The sequence below is a fragment of the Lissotriton vulgaris genome, chromosome 7 (assembly GCF_964263255.1).
Source record: "Lissotriton vulgaris chromosome 7, aLisVul1.2, whole genome shotgun sequence".
Taxonomy (NCBI): Eukaryota; Metazoa; Chordata; class Amphibia; order Caudata; family Salamandridae; genus Lissotriton; species Lissotriton vulgaris.
Window position 1 is genome coordinate 341,483,282 of NC_141695.1, and position 19,248 is coordinate 341,502,529.

The window sequence follows — 19,248 nt, forward strand, 5'->3', positions numbered from 1 at the left end:
CATCTCCTAGGGTTGTAAATCATCCTGACAGCTCGTATATTGTTCTTTGGTGTTTTCCACACCCCCTGCGTAGGGGGGTAGCCTTTCCTCAGAGTTAGGTCCCAACTTGCTACCTTGTTAGTCTTGTTTGTGCCCTGCCATCTGGCGGGGGCTGGGCAGCGAGTGCCGTCTCTGTTTGCTACCCCGATTTTTGTCAGGTGTACCCACCCAGCCGTGAGGCATCCCAGAGTGAGTGGCCCTCCTTCTACACACCGTCCTGTCGGTGTGTTTCCATAACCAAACCAATACACCTTTTGTTTCCACCCCTTTTTTGGTTAGATTTGCGCTCTCTTTTTGCTGTCTTTACATTGGGGAGCTCCTTCCTGAGTTAGGCTCCCAACTCGCTACCTTGTTAGACACTTTTTTGCCCTGCCGTTCGGTGGGGCCTGGCCTGCGAGTGCCGTCTCTGTTTGCTGCCCCCTTTTGTTAGACCACTTCACTTAGCCGTGAGGCATCCCAAAGTGAGTGGCACCACTTCACCCAGCCGTGAGGCATCCCAAGTGAGTGGCCCTACTCCAAAACAACGCCCGTCGCTATGTCTCCATAGCATCCATTGTATCATTAGTTCTTATCGTCCCTGTCAGCACTGCGATGCTGATGTTGTAGGTGTGGGTGGGTGGGACTCAGAAATCGTTGGCGCCGCTCCCCCAGCTCCCGGATGTGAAAGTGAGCTGCCCAGGGGGAGCATTGCCTTATATCCCCCTCCCCCTCCCCTTCCTCTCTTCCCTTCTTTCTTGGAAGGGGGGTAGAGGGCCTCCGTTGTGTTTCCCCGCTCTTCCTTTCCTGGCGGTGCAAACCAGCGCCAACCAAATCCGTTCCTTGGTGGGCTCTGGTGGCTGTTATGGCGCTGGCCCTCGAGGCCCACTTTGGGGGCGTCCTTTGCTAATACCAGCCGTAGGTAACTTGAAACCGAGGCAGCCATTTTAAGATGAGCAGATGGTTGGGGGACTGCTCCGTTAGCACACAAACAGAGGAACTCCCCCAGAGGTAGCTTGTGCTGAAGGGTTCAGTTCCGTGGCCTTGAGCAGGGTACTATCTTCAGTGCTGTGGTTTCTGAAAACCCATTAGTATGACTAAAATGGAACAAGCGATTCACAGTAGAATTCTCAGACTCAAATTCTGGCTTGAAAATTATTCTGAGTTCTGTTCAAAATGCTGTTAGTGGGGGGTTGCGAGATCCAGAGGTAAGTACTAGGCCTATTATTTGGTTGTTGGTTTCCACAATCATAAAAATACTATTGGAAATGTGGCAAATTCAGGAAAACTTAATGTTTTTTAAGCCAAAAGATAGAAGAGCCAGTACTGGTTGTAGTCAGCCTGTTCACCTGTCTTCTGTGCACAGCACAGTGATCTACTAGAACTTAGTAACTTACTAGAAATCTTATAGATGGGTGTATCAGTTGTGAAATACATCCTTGCACACTCTAAAATCACAATATGGTGGCTTCCTCGGTTTCAATTAAAGTGCAGTATGTAAATTAGATGTTCAAGCTGGATTTTCTTGCCTACTTGGCGGCAAAGTTCATATTACAGCTTAGGAAACTGTCATGTTTCTACTGGCTGAGCGGCTGTTGGCTCCATTGGTAAAAATCTTTGACAGATGGCCTGACTGACATTGCACCATTGATGAAAGCACATCAGACCATCGGCAAGAATCACTGACATAATATAGAATGACAAAATATAGACTTACCAAAATATAGTCACCAAAATATAGAATGCCAAAATATCAAATTCCTATCTACAAACAGGTAAGTACAAAAATATTGAATCCAAAATATAGTCTGTAAAAAATATAGTCAGTCAAAATATCGAATTTTTTTAAATGTCTTAAAAGTAATTTAAAATTAATGAAATAATAAATATAATTAACTAAAACATACTTAAAAATACTCAAATAACCTTAAAATTAAGATATAATTAATTTAAGTTATTAATAAAAAATGTACAATATTTTACCGTAGGATAGCAGGAGGGTAACATTTAATATTACCACTCCAGTGAGTGCAACAGTAGGGAAAGTGTTGGCTAGCATAGGGGTAAAAAATACTATTCCCACTCCAGTGAGTGCAACAGTAGGGAAAGCGTTGGATAGCGTAGGGGTAAAAAATACTATTCCCACTCCAGAGTGCAACAGTAGGGAAAGCGTTGGATAGCGTAGGGGTAAAAATTACTATTCCCACTCCAAAGAGTACAACAGTAGGGAAAGCGTTGGATAGCGTAGGGGTAAAAAATACTATTCCCACTCCAGTGAGTGCAACAGTAGGGAAAGCATTGGATAGCGTAAGGGTAAAAATTACTATTCCCACTCCAGAGAGTGCAACAGTAGGGAAAGCGTTGGATAGCGGGAGGGTAAAAAATACTATTCCCACTCCAGTGAGTGCAACAGTAGGGAAAGCGTTGGATAGCGTAGGGGTAAAAATTACTATTCCCACTCCAGAGAGTGCAACAGTAGGGAAAGCGTTGGATAGCGTAGGGGTAAAAATTACTATTCCCACTCCAGAGGGTGAAGCAGTAGGGAAAGCGTTGGATAGCATAAGGGTAAAAATTACTATTCCCACTCCAGAGAGTGCAACAGTAGGGAAAGCGTTGGATAGCGGGAGGGTAAAAATTACTATTCCAACTCCAGAGCGTGCAACAGTAGGGAAAGCGTTGGATAGCGTAGGGGTAAGAATTACTATTCCCACTCCAGAGAGTGCAACAGTAGGGAAAGCGTTGGATATTGGAAGGGTAAAAATTACTATTTCCACTCCAGAGAGTACAACAGTAGGGAAAGCATTGGATAGCGTAGGGGTGAAAATTACTATTCCCACTCCAGAGAGTGCAACAGTAGGGAAAGCGTTGGATAGCGTAGGGGTAAAAAATACTATTCCCACTCCAGAGAGTGCAACAGTAGGGAAAGCGTTGGATAGCAGGAGTGTGAAAATTACTATTCCCACTCCAGATAGTGCAACAGTAGGGAAAGCTTTGGATAGCGTAGGGGTAAAAATTACTATTCCCACTCCAGAGAGTGCAACAGTAGGGAAAGCGTTGGATAGCGTAGGGGTAAAAAATACTATTCCCACTCCAGAGAGTGCAACAGTAGGGAAAGCGTTGGATAGCGGGAGGGTGAAAATTACTATTCCCACTCCAGTGAGTTTAACAGTAGGGGAAGTAATGATTTAATATATTATTAATAATAAATTAAATATCAATGCCAATAAAACATTAATTGAATTAATAAAAAATTTAATATTATGTAATAATTAATTAGAAATACAACTACATATTAGTTATTAAAAATTAATAACCTATTCATAATTATTTAACAACTAATTAATTTTCAATAACAAAAACTAATTATTAATAAAAATTAATACTAATTAAAAATTCACAGTAAATTTATTATCAAAACACAAAAAGTATTTTTAATATGTAATTAATTACAATTACATTACTTCCCACCCTATTCCCCTATAAACCCACATCCCACTACAGAAAATACATTAATACAATTATCATAATTATCAAATATTTAATTAATACAAAATAATTACCAATTAATAAAAATTAATTGCCAATTAATAGAAATTAATTACCAATTAAAAATTAATTAACAATAAATTTAAAATCAATACCAATAAATGAAAAAAATTATTTACTTAATTACAATTAAATTACTTCCCACCCTATTCCCCTATAAACCCACAACCCGCTACAGAAAATGAATGTAGAAAATTAACATAATTAACAATTAATCAATTAATAAAAATTAATTGGCAATTAATAAAAATTAATTACCAATTAAAAAATAACAATAAATTCAAAATGAATACCAATAAATAAATAAAAATAACAATAAATTCAAAATTAATACCAATAAATAAATAAAAATATTTAATTAATTACAATTAAATTACTTCCCACCCTATTCCCCTATAAACCCACAACCCGCTACAGAACTAAATTACGCAAAAATTAAATAACATAAAATTAATTACTTAAAATACATTAAACATACATTACAAAAATTAATATACACTTTTCACACATATACTAACATACAAAACACTTTAAAAAAAATGATATTATTAAAAAATCGATATGTTTAATGCCTATATTGTATACTTCGATATTTTGACTTCTATATTCTGAAAATCGATATTACTTACCTTAAATTCGATATTTTTAACCACTATATTGTGTCCATTCGATATTTTGTCCATTCTATATTTTTACTTCGATATTATGTCCATTCTATATTTTGGAATCAATATTATGACTGTTTACCCATCGGCAACATTCATGGCAGATGTTAGAAAGTATGTTTTTTCCTATTTGGAACATTCAGGGAAAGCCTGGCTGTCCCGAAGAGGGAAACAAATAAATAACACCCATACACTCAGAGATCTTCCAGCATGTTAGGGACATTTCAGCAGATTTTGAAGTCACAGATAGCTCCGACAGCCCGGTGGAGATCTCTAAATATGGTGGCCAGTCCATCTCTCCACTGCTCTACCAGAGTGGGGCAACAGCCTGCCTATATCGGAATGAGAGCCGAAGTCTTGAGGTAAAGCCTAGGACTTGGGTGATGGGATGAATCTATCTCAGTGGTGAAGTGACCTCAGTGGCCTCAGTGGCCTCAGTGACCTCTGTGGCTAATCTCCTGCTTGGAGATTTTGGCGACAACACCAATGGCTTCAGCAGCTTCTCGCAACGACGTGTCTGACTTTCAAAGAACCTCATCAGCTGCAATCTCTTTGACTTTGCTCCACTGGAATAGTTTAATCTCCAAAAAGTAGACACATACTGATTTAAAGTTTGGTGGGTGGCTCCCACCCACCAGGGTAACCTCCCACCATACCCTCCGCAGCCATGAACAAACCTCTGCCATGTTTACATATCTCTGCCATATCTCTGTGCCTAAGGAGGAGCTGCTGCCAGGGCCGCTACTCTAAAGGCATTAAATATCTTCTGAGCAGCCACTCAGAAAACATTTTTATTTTACAAGAACAAATTCCCAAAGATGAAGTTTATTTCTGTAAAATCCAAAAATATTTACCCTGAGAGTTTTTCCCCAGGATATTGGTAAGGGTTCTTTTTTTTCTCTTTGGACCACCATGCTTTTCTTGGCTTGTGAAGAGAAAAAAAAGTACATAAAACTGCGCGCTCTAAATAGGACGGAGGAGCTGATGTATTTACAAAGATAGTCCCAAGTCTGCCGGGTCGTGTGTATGGTTTCCACTGGCAGAGGTCGTCGGGGCTCCACCGGTGGAAATATGATGGTTCACCCGACTAAATAGTGCAGACCGACCATAAATTTGGCAGACCAGGTAATCCACCATGTTCATGGAGAAGTACCCCACCACACTTTTGGCAGAGTACCAACTCAGCGAAACTCTACATCAAGCCGTAAGTCCTAACATAAACAATGTGACCAGGGTGACCCACTTGGTGTATCTGACCTCCGATCTTTCACAGTCAGCCTGAATGCCGAAGTCCCAGTCAACTGCACATTGGTCCTTTACATTTCATAGACACCTTTTGTTTAAAAAAACAGTCAAATGTGTGGTTTCCGTTAGCCAATTTTAATTGTTTTGGGGCCTTTTTCCTATTAAATGTGTCACTGTTTTTATACATTGGTTTAATAATTGTATTGTGTTGTTTCCTTAACCTTAAAATTGCTGGTAGTGCTTGAATGTAACCCACGTTTCTCTGGGGAATTGCCGACAGCTTGTGCCATAGCTTCCAGCCGAGGAACAGAGGTTCTTTAAGATCTGTGCTTTAGCCTGACCAAATGGGGTCATTAGGATCGCGGACGGACTTGAGTCCGTCCGCGACCCCAGAGCATGAGGGAACGTCCGCATGGGCTGCGGCGTTCCCTCTGTGCAGATTAGGATGTGACCGCCAGGGGGGCGGTCACATCCTCTATTTTTAACATTGCTGCGGGTGGAGCTTCAAGCTGCACCCGCAGCAATGTTAAAAATGCATGCACAGCATTTGCGTGCACAAAGCGGCAGGCACCGCGCGGTGCCTGCTGCATTGTGCACGCAAATGCAGGGGGGTACCATAGGTACCCCCCATGTGCACCCCCCACCCCCCACTACACCTAGGGGGCCCGCAATGGGCCCCTGCAGTGCAGTTACACATGCTTTTCCACAGCGGAAAAGCTGCCGCGGAAAAGCATGTTTCCATGCACATCCTAATCTGGCTGAAGGTGTCTAAGAGACACCTTCACCATTTTAGTGCTTTTCCGCCGCGGTTGTAAGCCAGCCGCGGCGGAAAAGCTGCGGACCTAAACCATGACCCACCAGCCATCCTAATGTGGCGGTGGGTCCTGGTGGGTCCGCAGAGGATTTTCCGCATCCTCCGGGCCGGCGGTGGCTTCCGCCGGCCCGGAGGATGCGGAAAATCCTCCATCCTAATGACCCCCATAGGGGGTCATTAGGATGGAGGATTTTCCGCATCCTCCGGGCCGGCGGTGGCTTCCGCCGGCCCGGAGGATGCGGAAAATCCTCCATCCTAATGACCCCCTATGTTAATTAAATTGGTAGGGGCAAGCCTACTCCCAAATTGTTAACCCAATATCTGACTTCATTGATTAAACTTAATACACATTTCCTAGGTTTCTGCATCAGCTGGCACAGGATCATTAAAGGCAATGCGTCAAATACTGTTTCTGTACCAAGTGTTTCCACAACAGCGTGTCCATTCACTGGTCAAAACGCTTTTAAAATTGAGGAGGGAGGAAGTCCACTGCTTCACATCTCATTACTCACTTCGCTCAGATGCATTATGGTAAATGCAGTGCATGGGAACAGATGCATTTTTTAAATTATGTAACAATTGTGGAGGCCACTTCTTCACTTCTCTGGCAGTCATATTGTGAAACACGCATCCAATTTTAGCTAGGATAAGCCTGGAACATCTTATTATTTCCTTATGGATTCTTCTCCTAATTTTTGGAGCTGTTGCCATGTTCAATCTGCAGGCCTTCTCAGTTTGAAAGGGGTCGGATCCCAGTGCAAAAGCTAAGTTATGACTGGACGATCAAGCAACAATCTCCTTAGCCAGTATTTTAATATCAGTGTAAATGAATAAGTCAATATAAAGTATATATATATCTTGGTATTTTATTGTATTCAAGCAAGGTAATTATCCAAAGTTCTCTCATGCTCACTGGGAGGAGCTTTTCTTGAGAAATTTGTTTAAAAGCTTCAATTCTTTTTAGAACGCGTAGTGGCAAATATTTTTTGAAATTCTATGCCTATGCAATGGGGAGCACAGCCCAATTTATTACAGTGATACATCTATAAATTCTTCACAGTAGAGAGAAGGCATGAGTAGACCAAGTTCCCCTAATCGCTATAGAGACCGGGTGTCATCCCCTTAAGCATGAAACCCTGGAAGGAAGGATGCTGTACCCTATGGAAGGATTACATTTTTGTCTCAGAACATCATTGTGAGTTGAGAAGTAGTGCAAATATGTGCCTATCAAGGACTGGACAATACGTTCTTTGTGACTGCCTGAGGAAAAGACCAATCCGCACAGTAGGCACCCTGCACCTAATGTGCACATTGAAGATGTCAAGTGTCTCCTTAAGAAGGTCACAATCAGGAGGACTCCTTGATGTTCTTGGTAGTTCTTGTTAGGAGACGATGAATCAATGCAGATGTGCATGCAGATGGTTGCAGATTTGCATGACACCAAAAACACCCTGAACCGAGTTTGGGAAAGAGCCCAGCATAGATAATTCAGAACTAGAAATCCGGGCAGGAACCCAGCTAAAAAGCAGAGCAAGAAATCAGGGAGACATATGATAGCAAGCGACAATGAACGAGATGAAAAATAAAGCAGCAAAATGTATTGTGAAACATCCTTCGCTTACCAGTGCCTGCTTACCAATAGTTTGAACAGGAAATTATATCACAGGGGAAAAGGTAGCCACATTTTGGATTGTAACTTCAGACAACAATCATGGGAAAAGAAACTATCAAGGAAGGTCACATACAAACACAGCCAAGTTTCATAAGTTTCATTTCTCCCACACAGATAATAACTGTTTCTTTGCTCCATCTGTTGTGTCTCTCTCTCACACGGGTTGACTCACCTTGTCTCACAACTTTGGGATGTCTCTTATAAATATTATATTGTACTGTATTGCAACGTTTAGAAAGTACTCACTACACCAATGCATGATGCTGAAGCATGCTATACCATGTAGGGGTTGTATTTGTAAGGATGTTGTCTTTGTTTTGCTCTTATGTGGCAAGGGTTTCCATGTTGTGCATGATGACCGCCGAGGTGTGGTTATCATGTGATAGGATGCAGTGCTTAGTTGTGTGATGGATGAAGAAGTGTGTGCAGTTTTTAGTTTTCAGTAAGCGGCAGTTTTGAGCATCTTTGCATGTCCTGTATAGTTCTTCTTATGATCATAATCCACTTAGGGCCAGATGTAGGTGGCCATTTACCGGCCGGTAAGATTTCGGCCGTTACCGACCGGTAAATGGGTTTTTAGGATGTAGGGGGCAAATTTTACCGAATCTGTAAATTTACCGAATCGGTAAATTTACAAATTCGGTAAAATACCGAATCGGTATTTTTACCGATTCGGTAACTTCTAGATGTAAGTGGGACTCTTCTGAGTCCCAAAGACCTTTCAGATTCGGTATTTTACCACCCAATCCAATTGGGTGGTAAAATACTGAATCCAGGTGTGCATGCACACCTATGCCATGTGACAGACAGACATGCCCTTAGGGCATGTCTGTGTGCCACATGGCACACATCCCTGTATTTGGGGTGCTAGAGGGTGTCAAAGTGACACCCCCTGCACCCTTGCTGGAATAGGTATTTACCGAATCGGTAAATACCGATTCGGTAATGCCCATTGATTCCTATGGGCTTCAATGCCCATAGGAATCAATGGGCATTTACGAATCGGTATTTACAGAATCAGTAAATACCGAAGCTCAATGATTCGGTATTTACCGATTCTGTAATACCTACATCCCCCCCCCCTCTATTTTACCAGAGAGAGAGAGAGAGAGAGAGAGAGGGGGGGGGGAGGGAGAGAGAGAGAGAGAGAGAGAGGGAGAGGGAGAGGGAGAGAGAGAGGGAGAGGGAGAGAGAGAGAGAGAGAGAGAGGGAGAGGGAGAGGGAGAGGGAGAGGGAGAGGGAGAGGGTGTTTGCTTGCCAATCACACTCTACTGCCCCTCTTTCCACAGGAGCACGAAACGCTGTTGGCCCGCTTTCAGATCAAGAACATGGATAGCATCATTGAGCTCCACAACAAGATTCCCTGCTGGAACGAGGAGACGCAGTCCTATGTGCTCAACTTTCATGGACGCGTGACTCAGGCATCAGTGAAGAATTTCCAGGTCATTCACACCGATAACCGTGAGTGACAATCTGAAATGCCTCCCAACATTGGAAGGGGAGAAGGTCGTTCTCATGACTCATCTTTTTTCATGGTGATATTTCATGTTCTTTTTCGTGATAATGAATACATTTAGCCTCAGAGAAAGAGGGGGGTGGCCATTATTTTGATGATTCATTGTCATGGCTTGCCATGACAGTAAGTGTTGGCTGAAAGGCCTCCCACATGAGGAGGTAAGGTGGCGATGACGCATCATAATGAGTGGACCTCAGGAGGGGAGGGGAGAGGAGCCGTCTCTGTCACGATTCATCCATTGTCATGACTAAGACCTAGAATGTAGTCACTCTCCAGACAAAAAAGAGCCATTATCAAGACTCATCCATTCCCGGGGCATGTCTATTTGCATGATTTGACTTAATGTTAAGATGATACTTGTTTCTAATAAAGAGGACCATTGTCAAGGATCACACACAATCATGACTTTTCATGATAGGAATAATGGTCCCAATGGCCTCTTAGGAGTGGTGGGAGCCATTATGTTGACTTGCCCTTTATCTTGATGCTTCCATTGTCATGACTCATCCTTTATCTTGTCATGTCCATTGTCATGACTCATCCTTTATCTTGTCATGTCCATTGTCATGACTTATCGGCGCATCTCATATATTATCATGATTCATTATGATGTGAGTGAAGTATCTGACTGGGCATTGGCAAGAGAATGAAAGGGGCACAGTGTCACGAGTGTTTAATTATCATAGTTCATTAGGACTGTAATGAGTGCAGGTGAAGATCCTCAGAGAGGAGAAGTAAGGGCCAACTGCCATGACATGTCACTCCTGTGATATTATGTATCCACTGCCCCTACTGGTTGAATGCACAGTACTGACCATACCCACTCATAGCTCCCTTGCCTATCTTTGCTTCTGTCAGCCGCTTTGCCTTAAAGAATACCCCATCACGTGGGTGCGCTGCTCTAGCCCAGGGATAATGACAGGCCCTCTTTTCCTCAATTGTTCACTCTTCTCCAACTCAGAATTATATCCCTTTGTATGTTGCCTCTGTCATGTTGGGGTTGTCCCCATCAACCTTCTTCCTCCGTCATCAATTACTTTCCAACCAGGTTAATTGGTAGTAACTCAATGTGTCAGCTACAGCATTCCTCCCTTGGCTGGTGTTGGCTCATAAAGACCCCACCTTCTAGCTGTGCTGTATTAATACTTATATATATATCTCTTATGCCACTTTCTCCTGGTCCTATAACTCTCTGTTTTCATGTATTAGCATCTCTCATTCTTCCAAAGTCTGCAATAATGATTCTCTCCATCTCCCGTATTAGGTCCCGTTATTCCTCCAGGTCTCATAATAATGTCTCTCTCTTTGGTGTCAGTATTTCTAATTTCTCCAAGTCCTATATTAATGACTATCTCCTCTGTCAATGCTTCTCCTTCCTTCAGATTCTGTAATAATAGATCACTGACACAATATCGAAAACAATAGTGTGAAACAAAAATATTGTATCACAAATATCGATTGCAAAAATATTGTGTCCCTATACTTACAAAAGTAAGCACAAAAATATTGGGGGGAAAAAAATTCACACTAAGATTGTTAAAAAACATACAACAATATTTCAGGTGGAGGAACTTGGGTAGCACTATCATTTTCATCATCACCACCCTGTCCACTGGGGACAGAGGCATTTGAGACCACTGGGGCACCTCAAGGTCCTCAAGCTTCGCAACTGCTCTGCTATAATTATATCTAATAACTAGTTCCAGATCCCTATGTATCCAAATACCAGGATATTTGATAGGATCCATACACCACTCCAAAGGGAAGTCCCAAGCCTGATGTCCAGAGTTAGGAGGAAAATAGTTGATTTCGGCCAGTTGATGCTTAGTCCTAAATAGCACTCATATCAGACATATTTATGGGTGACCGGTGCCAGGTGTGCAGCCGCATAGTGAACATAGAGCACCATATCATCCACATACAGTGATAAGGTGAATGGGCGATGGCAAAACCCAAATGCAGTGTCAGCTTGTCATGGACAATCACACATGCCAGGGGCTCCAATGCCAATGCAAACAATATCGGTGACAAAGGACAGACCTGACGTGTGCTCCTGTATATTTGTAGTGTGTAAGATGGGTTCCCATTAATCATCACTCTCACTGCCGGGGCAGTATATAGTAGATATATCCATTGCAAGAAGGACTGTGGAATCTCTATGCGATTGAGAGCCGTAAACATATAAGGCCACTGAATACAATCGAAGGCCTTAGCGGCATCCAAGAGCAACCACATGAACAGAGGAGTCCCGTTGATGTAGTATCGCGAATAGTGTGCGTAAATTTTGCTCAGTGGAATGGGTGGGTATGAAGCCGGACAACATTTGTAAGCAGTGGTCTAAGCCTCATGGCTTATATATAAGCGAATATTTTGGTATCTGTATTAATTAAGGTTAACAGCCGATAGGATTCACATTTCTCAGGTGGTTTGTCAGACTTCCGCAGCGCTATGATGAGGGTTTCCCGAAGAAAGGGAGGCAGTATCTGTTTGTCATATGTCTCATTATACATTCTATGAAGGTGGGGTACTATTAGCTCTCTTCACTCGGCAGTTCATCTATGCTCAAGGCTTTGCCGCTAAGGAGTGTACATATTGCCTACCATATTTCTTCAACAGTAATAGGTTGTACTAAGAATTCCTTCTGTCGAGTTGAGAGCCCTGCCAAAGTCACGCCATCTAAATATTCCTATATTTCTTACTCCGTCGCAGAGTTATGAGTTTCATACACGCCTGCATAAAAGTCCACGAATGCCAACGTGATAGCTGGGTTATCATGGCTTGTCCTGTCATCCGTGGCTGTGATCTCCACAACATGTGTATGCGCATAGGGTTCTCTTTAGTTGGTGGCCAGGCTGCGGCCCGGACAAACCTCCCTTACCGTAGGCCCTCACGACCCAACAGCAAGAAAGAAGTTGTTTTTCCTGTGCCGCAGTATCATTGCAATTAGTGACCTGCTCCCTAATGTCTGCTAGATTGGTGGGTTGTAGATGTGCTTCATATTTGCGTTCTAATTTCACCAGGGCATTTTCTATGGTCTGCAACTGAGATTGTATGGACTTCAAGACTCCTGTCGGAAATCCTTTGCACATACTCTGCTCTGAATGGTCATGGTGACTTTGAACGCTTAATAGAAATGCGTGACCCTTAATTGAGTAACGTCCCCTGGTCACAGCCTGAGCCCCATGGTGAGGGTTGTAGTTATTCACAAAAGGTTTCGAAAGCGGATTCTAGATATTTCAATATATCTTTATTTTCATTTGATTTCTCAAAGTTCATTCTTCATATTAAACCATCCAGACTTCAAAATACATTGATGTTTTGTCCAATGCATTTCGGCTAGGTCATAGCCTTCGTCAGGGACATGTTCTATAAATTAAATAATCACAATTAGGAATCCATCAGAAACTACATATATCATACATTTTCTATATCTCATTAGGCAATCAACAGTATGAGGCTCTCATTACCTCGTGGTTAAACTGAGACATTCAAAAGCAAGAGTAAATGAACTCATTAAAAACCAACTGGTGTTTACAGAAGATATACAGATGTCCCTTCACCATCATGTGATCGGTAAACTATGCGCTAAACATTGCAGATTAATCACATCATAATCTATTCAAAAAAACGGGGTTTGAAAGCAACATCACAAAACCGTTATGACAGCAAGTTATCAAGCAAATTAGTCATTGGCGCTAATAGCAACCTGTACGTCTAACCAAGTAACCAAAGAGATTAATAAATGACCGCGAGTAGACTACGTTCCAAACCCGAGGTCGGGCGTGTGTGTTAAATCACAGTGTGATTCCGTGGGTATCGAAAGCGGACTAAGTCCGGAGGGATTTCTATGAGGCGGCCATGTTACGTTGGGAAATGAAACTTAAACATCGATTATAGACAAAATATGTCCAACAGTGCTGCAATGCGTGACAATATTAATGGTATAACTTGCATGGGAAAATTCCACCATGCAAGTCCACGGAATCACACAGTGATTTAACACACACGCCCGACCTCTGTCGGGAGACAGCACTTTTTGGGAATGGCGTTTGGGAACAGGGGTTACCTTGAACTGGTAAGCGTGCACCAAGCCCTGTACTATCGGGTTTGGAACGTAGTCTACTCGCGGTCATTTATTAATCTCTTTGGTTACTTGGTTAGACGTACAGGTTGCTATTAGCGCCAATGACTAATTTGCTTGATAACTTGCTGTCATAACGGTTTTGTGATGTTGCTTTCAAACCCCGTTTTTTTTAATAGATTATGATGTGATTAATCTGCAATGTTTAGCGCATAGTTTACCGCTCACATGATGGTGAAGGGACATCTGTATATCTTCTGTAAACACCAATTGGTTTTTAATGAGTTCATTTACTCTTGCTTTTGAATGTCTCAGTTTAACCACGAGGTAAGGAGAGCCTCATACTGTTGATTGCCTAATGAGATATAGAAAATGTATGATATATGTAGTTTCTGATGGATTCCTAATTGTGATTATTTAATTTATAGAACATGTCCCTGACGAAGGCTATGACCTAGCCGAAATGCATTGGACAAAACATCAATGTATTTTGAAGTCCGGATGGTTTAATATGAAGAATGAACTTTGAGAAATCAAATGAAAATAAAGATATATTGAAATATCTAGAATCCGCTTTCGAAACCTTTTGTGAATAGCTACAACCCTCACCATGGGGCTCAGGCTGTGACCAGGGGACGTTACTCAATTTAGGGTCACGCATTTCTATTGATTATTAGTACCCTGAGGGAGGGTACACCCTGGAGCACGCAACAACTTTTTATAAAAAAAGAAAGAACTACAGAGTGCAGGCGTGAAATAATTATCTTGTCGACTTTGAACGCTTCCCATAGGGTGCCTGCCCCCTCCAGGGTGCCCGCATTTTTCTCAAAGTATTCAAGGATCACAGGTGCATACACCCTCATGGAAAAATGAATCTAATAGAGCTGCAGCCTGTAGCCTCTACTGATATTGTGTTGGAGTACAAGTAGGGATTGTAACTACCAATAATATTGGTGCATGGTCCGACAATGTTCTAGGCATATGTCTGACATTCACTGTCCAAGCATTTACCTCTTGTGTTACCTGCCAATAGTCCAACCTGGACCACGAGACATGCACCAAAGACGTAAAAGTGCCCTCCCTGCCCCGGGGTGCCACAGCCTCCACAAATCAATACGCCCATAGTTTTCCATACCCTCCTGTAGCACCCGAGCTGACTGTTTGCCCTGCCACTGTGCCGTAGCAGAGAAATCTACATCAGGGTCTAAATAAGTTTTGAGGACCGCACCCCAGAGTACGGCAGAGGGCTGCAGTGTATGAGATGGCTCCAGATTTGAGTATAGAATTCGGGGTCATCAACATTGAGTCCATAGGAGTTCACAATAGTAACCAGAGTGCCACATAGACATGCTTGCACTATCACATAGCAGCCTTGATAATCAATCTCTGAGTGGGGAAGAGTAAAAAGCACTCCCTTCTTCAACAGCAATAGTACCCTCCTGAGTATGTTGAGTATGACAAAGCCACACGGATTCTGGAGCACTTTCCACCTATGACTTGCTCTGTGTTTCATGTGAGATGTGTCTCTTGTAAAAGTGTGACTTGTATTTGATGGCGATCTACATAGGTGAGTACCTGCCGTGTTTTTTGGGGTTGACACATGTGAGGAAAGGTATGTGTCCTGGTATTGGGGTCATTTTGGCATCACTTGAATGCTCAGTAGTGTATGCAACATTTTGGGAAATATTTGGCTTGGTGTTGGATGACCAAAAACAGGAGCACTTTGATGGCACTGCAAACAGTAAACACAAAAACCTCGCCCCACCCATTCAGCATCCCAAACATGCTAAAGGCATCCTCCAACATGAAAAGGAAAAAGCTATTGTAATAGCGACATCACAGTGAATTACTGTAAATGTGACATCACATTGTAAAGGCATTTGGGGTGCACTCTGGTAGGACCGCTATAGGCCAAGCTTCCCTCCTGGTGGTCGAAGGTGGTCAGAAACTCAACAAATAGACTGCTAAGTAATTTTATGTCATAAAGGGGTGTCAGAAATTAGATCCCCAAGTATGGTCGCAGACACCCCCACAACAGTTAATAGGGATCTCATGGGCAAGGTGTCCAATAGGTTAGGAATATAGGGGTATACCCAGACCTTTGCTGCCTCAAAGTTCAACCTGCGCAGGGAGGTCCCCTTCAAGCAATGGCATAGCAAGTCTGTGATTTACATTTTACCTCCCAGGCTTTGTAGAACTCCTCTGAGTCAAAACCAACAACCCCACTGACAAGTGGGCTCAGATACCTTTTTCTTCTGACTCTGATTCCAGTAGGTTCCGTAGAGTTTGAGCTATTGTTTTGACAAAGTCCATTGCTGCTTTCGGTGTGGTAAAGATTTTTTGCGTGCATATGTGATCTATGTGCAGACAAGCCAGGTAGAGCAGGGCATATATAATGTTTATCCACTGACTGCAGCTTCTTCTTTATGTGGAGAAATTCCTTGAGAGCTGCTTGTTCTGTCACCGTAAAAACAGGGACGAAAGCAATGTCATTTCGATCATATTATATGGATTGTTTCTCACATGATAAGCAGAGTACTGTGTCACCGTAATTAAGTAAAATGGCGATAATTGGGCACAGGTGTGTCATCGGGGTGGTCAAGTCATCTGGGACCAATGTGCGCTCTCAACTATCAGGACTGTGGACACATTTTCGGCACCAAAGATCTCCTTTAGCACGGTTTTCACATAGTACTCTAGTCTGCCAGTGTTGGTGGACTCTGGAATCCCAGTAATTTGCAAATTACTGTGGCAGGATTGCGCCTCTGAGTCTTCATTCTTAGCTTGAATCACTGCTACACCTTTGTCATATTCAAGCATTTTGTAGTGACAGACTGTAAGCCATTTTCAGTTGTCGCTATGCGCTGCTCTGCCTCCGTGAGTCTTGTCGCCTGTTTGTCTAATGTAGCCACCATGTGGTCCATGTATAGGCTTAGTGTGCCAATCTTGCCATCTATTTATTGCAAACTGTGTTGCGTAGCCAGCCGTGTGGTCTCTAATGCCGAGGCGCCCTGTGATAGTAGCTTCTGCTCTGAGTCTGACAAAGCATGCAACTGGGGCTTAGTAGAATTCCTGGATTTAAACATAAGCCGGGATTGCTACTTGTCCGCTTTCCCCATTATGCTCTAACTTGTAGACTTCATGTGGTCGAAGTGTGACAAGACTGCACAGCTACTTATGGTCTTTCCAAAAGGGCCCACAGGCGCCCCCCCTCCCAGAGCGTGAACCTATAGTTGCTCAGAAGAGGTTGCTCAACTGGGAGGAAGAGCCCAGCACCTGTGCCCGTCAGCCCCGGAGCAGTACATTTAACCCACTAAAACACTATTAATTACTTTTAGCAATTAAATTAAAATTATACATCATTTAAATTTAGAAACTATATTCAAAAATATTATTAATAATTATACCGTCATTAATAACACATATAATTAGTGTATGAACTACAACACATTAAGATAATTAAAAAGCAATATTTTTTAAGGCTATATTATTGAAAATGATATTAATAACAATGATATTCTTAATAACGATATGACCTGAAAACAATTATATTCTTGACAATTATATGTATGCATCATGATATAGTTGTATCCCTACATTGTTTCCGATATTTTTGTATCCTGATATTTACAACTCTATATTTTGTCAAAATACCATAATATTTTATCTCCCCGGTGTCAGTGTTACTCATTCTTTCAGATTCTGCTTTCTCTGTGTCTGTTTCTCATTCCTCCAGATTCTGTAATAATGAATCTACCCAGTGTCAGTGTTTCTCATTTCTCCAGATTTGGTAATAATGGGTCTTCTCTGTGTCAGTGTTTCTCATTTTTCCAGATTCTGTAATAACGACTCTCCCCTGTGTCTGTGTCTCATTCCTCCAGATATTGTAATAATGAATCTCTCCTCAGTCAGAGTTTTTCTCATTCCTCCAGATTCTCTAATAATGAATCTCTCCTCAGTCAGAGTTTCTCATTACTCCAGATTCCGTAATAAAGGCTCTTGCATGTATCTGCGTTACTTATTCCTCCAGATTCTGTAATAATGAATCTCTCCTCAGTCAGAGTTTCTCATTCCTCCAGAATCTCTAATAATTAATCTCTCCTCAGTCAGAGTTTCTCATTCCTCCAGATTCTCTAATAATGAATCTCTCCTCAGTCAGAGTTTCTCATTCCTCCAGATTCTCTAATAATTAATCTCTCCTCGTCAGAGTTTCTCATTCCTCCAGATTCTGTAATAAAGGCTCGTCCATGTATCTGTGTTACTTATTCCTCCAGATTCTGTAATAATGAATCTCCTGTATCAGTGTTTCTCCTTCCTGTAGATACTGTCATATTTACTCTCTCTTGTGTCCTCCTTTCTCGGCAGCTGACTACATCATCATGCAGTTTGGACGAGTAGCAGAAGATGTCTTCTCCATGGACTACAGCTACCCTCTATGCGCCCTGCAAGCTTTCTCCATCTGCTTGTCCAGCTTTGATGGCAAGCTGGCCTGTGAATAAGCTGGGGTGTCAATGGTCCCCGGGGGTATGGTAATGGCTAGGACTCATCTAAACTCCAAAGGGGTGGACTTGGGGCCACCCATGTGCGAAGCTGGCAGAGGCAGACTGGAACATCTAAGGAGACGGCACTCACCATCAACCTCTACATCGACAACACAGCCCTCCTCACTCCTGCCCCTGGCCTGCTGCCCTGGTCTCACCTCCAATTTAACACCAAGTAACATGGACAGGAGACCACATATTTTTTTCTTATTAAAACAACTGGTGTCCGCAGTAAGGTGCAATATGTTTTCATTTTTTCTGTATTTGTCTCAGCTGGAATAATGAGGGACTAAAGTTTCTAGTGGAAATTCCAGTTGACCAGTTGCAAATTGATCTAGTTGAGGTATTTATAGTTCATACATTATGCCATATGCAGCCGCAGATAAAAAGGGAAGCTCTGCTGGTTAAAAATATACCAAAAACAATAGGCATAATAAGACAGGTTCAAGAGGTGATTAGAATCAACTGAAATATAGCTGTTGATTATACTTTTCATCTGTTTGAGCTAGAATCATATTTTTGGGAGATATGCACATTTTGCGGCTCACCTCCAAAATGGCATCTTTGCCTCTACAGTCCCCTCTATAATGTGGCACGAGCACAAAGACAAAGTGTTTTTCAAATGTACATGGTAGCATGCTCACATGCAAATGAGGAAACTCCCCTTGAGCTTGCTCAGGCACAATCTATATTACAAAAGGGGCTGTGAAAGTGTCTGTGGTCGGTTATGTAATAAAAAAGTGCCAGAGAGTTGCAAAACGCAGAGGCACACACCAATTGCGCTCCCAGAGAACGTTTGATATTATAGCCCCAATGTGGCAAAATGGCACATCTTTTTCTTCATGTAAGTGTATTGCTCATTGCATTGTTTTATTTTATTCAGTAAAACAAAGAGTGCAGTGAGGAATTTCTATAGGAAGGATGTTATTTTCCTATCCTAACTCTATGGTCCTAGGTGCCCCCAAAAAAACCGATATATATATATATATATATATATATATATATATATATATATATATATATATATATATATATATATATATATATATATATATATGTGTATATATATATATATATATATATATATATATATATATGTGTATATATATATATATATATATATATATATATATATATATATATATATATATAT

The 19,248-nt window shown here is 41.9% G+C and overlaps 1 protein-coding gene across 1 annotated transcript in view; it reads left to right on the top strand.

Annotated features, from left to right (window-relative positions):
• The window catches only part of LOC147701538 (tubby protein homolog), a 132,567-nt gene extending 114,265 nt beyond the window's left edge, over window positions 1-18,302 (top strand). The window contains exons 14-15 of the mRNA XM_086928670.1: window positions 9,247-9,418; window positions 17,920-18,302. Of these exons, the coding sequence (XP_086784796.1) occupies window positions 9,247-9,418; window positions 17,920-18,053 (306 nt within the window). The 3' untranslated portion in view covers window positions 18,054-18,302. The remainder of the gene's footprint in view (window positions 1-9,246; window positions 9,419-17,919) is intronic.
• The last annotated feature ends 946 nt before the right edge of the window (window positions 18,303-19,248 follow it).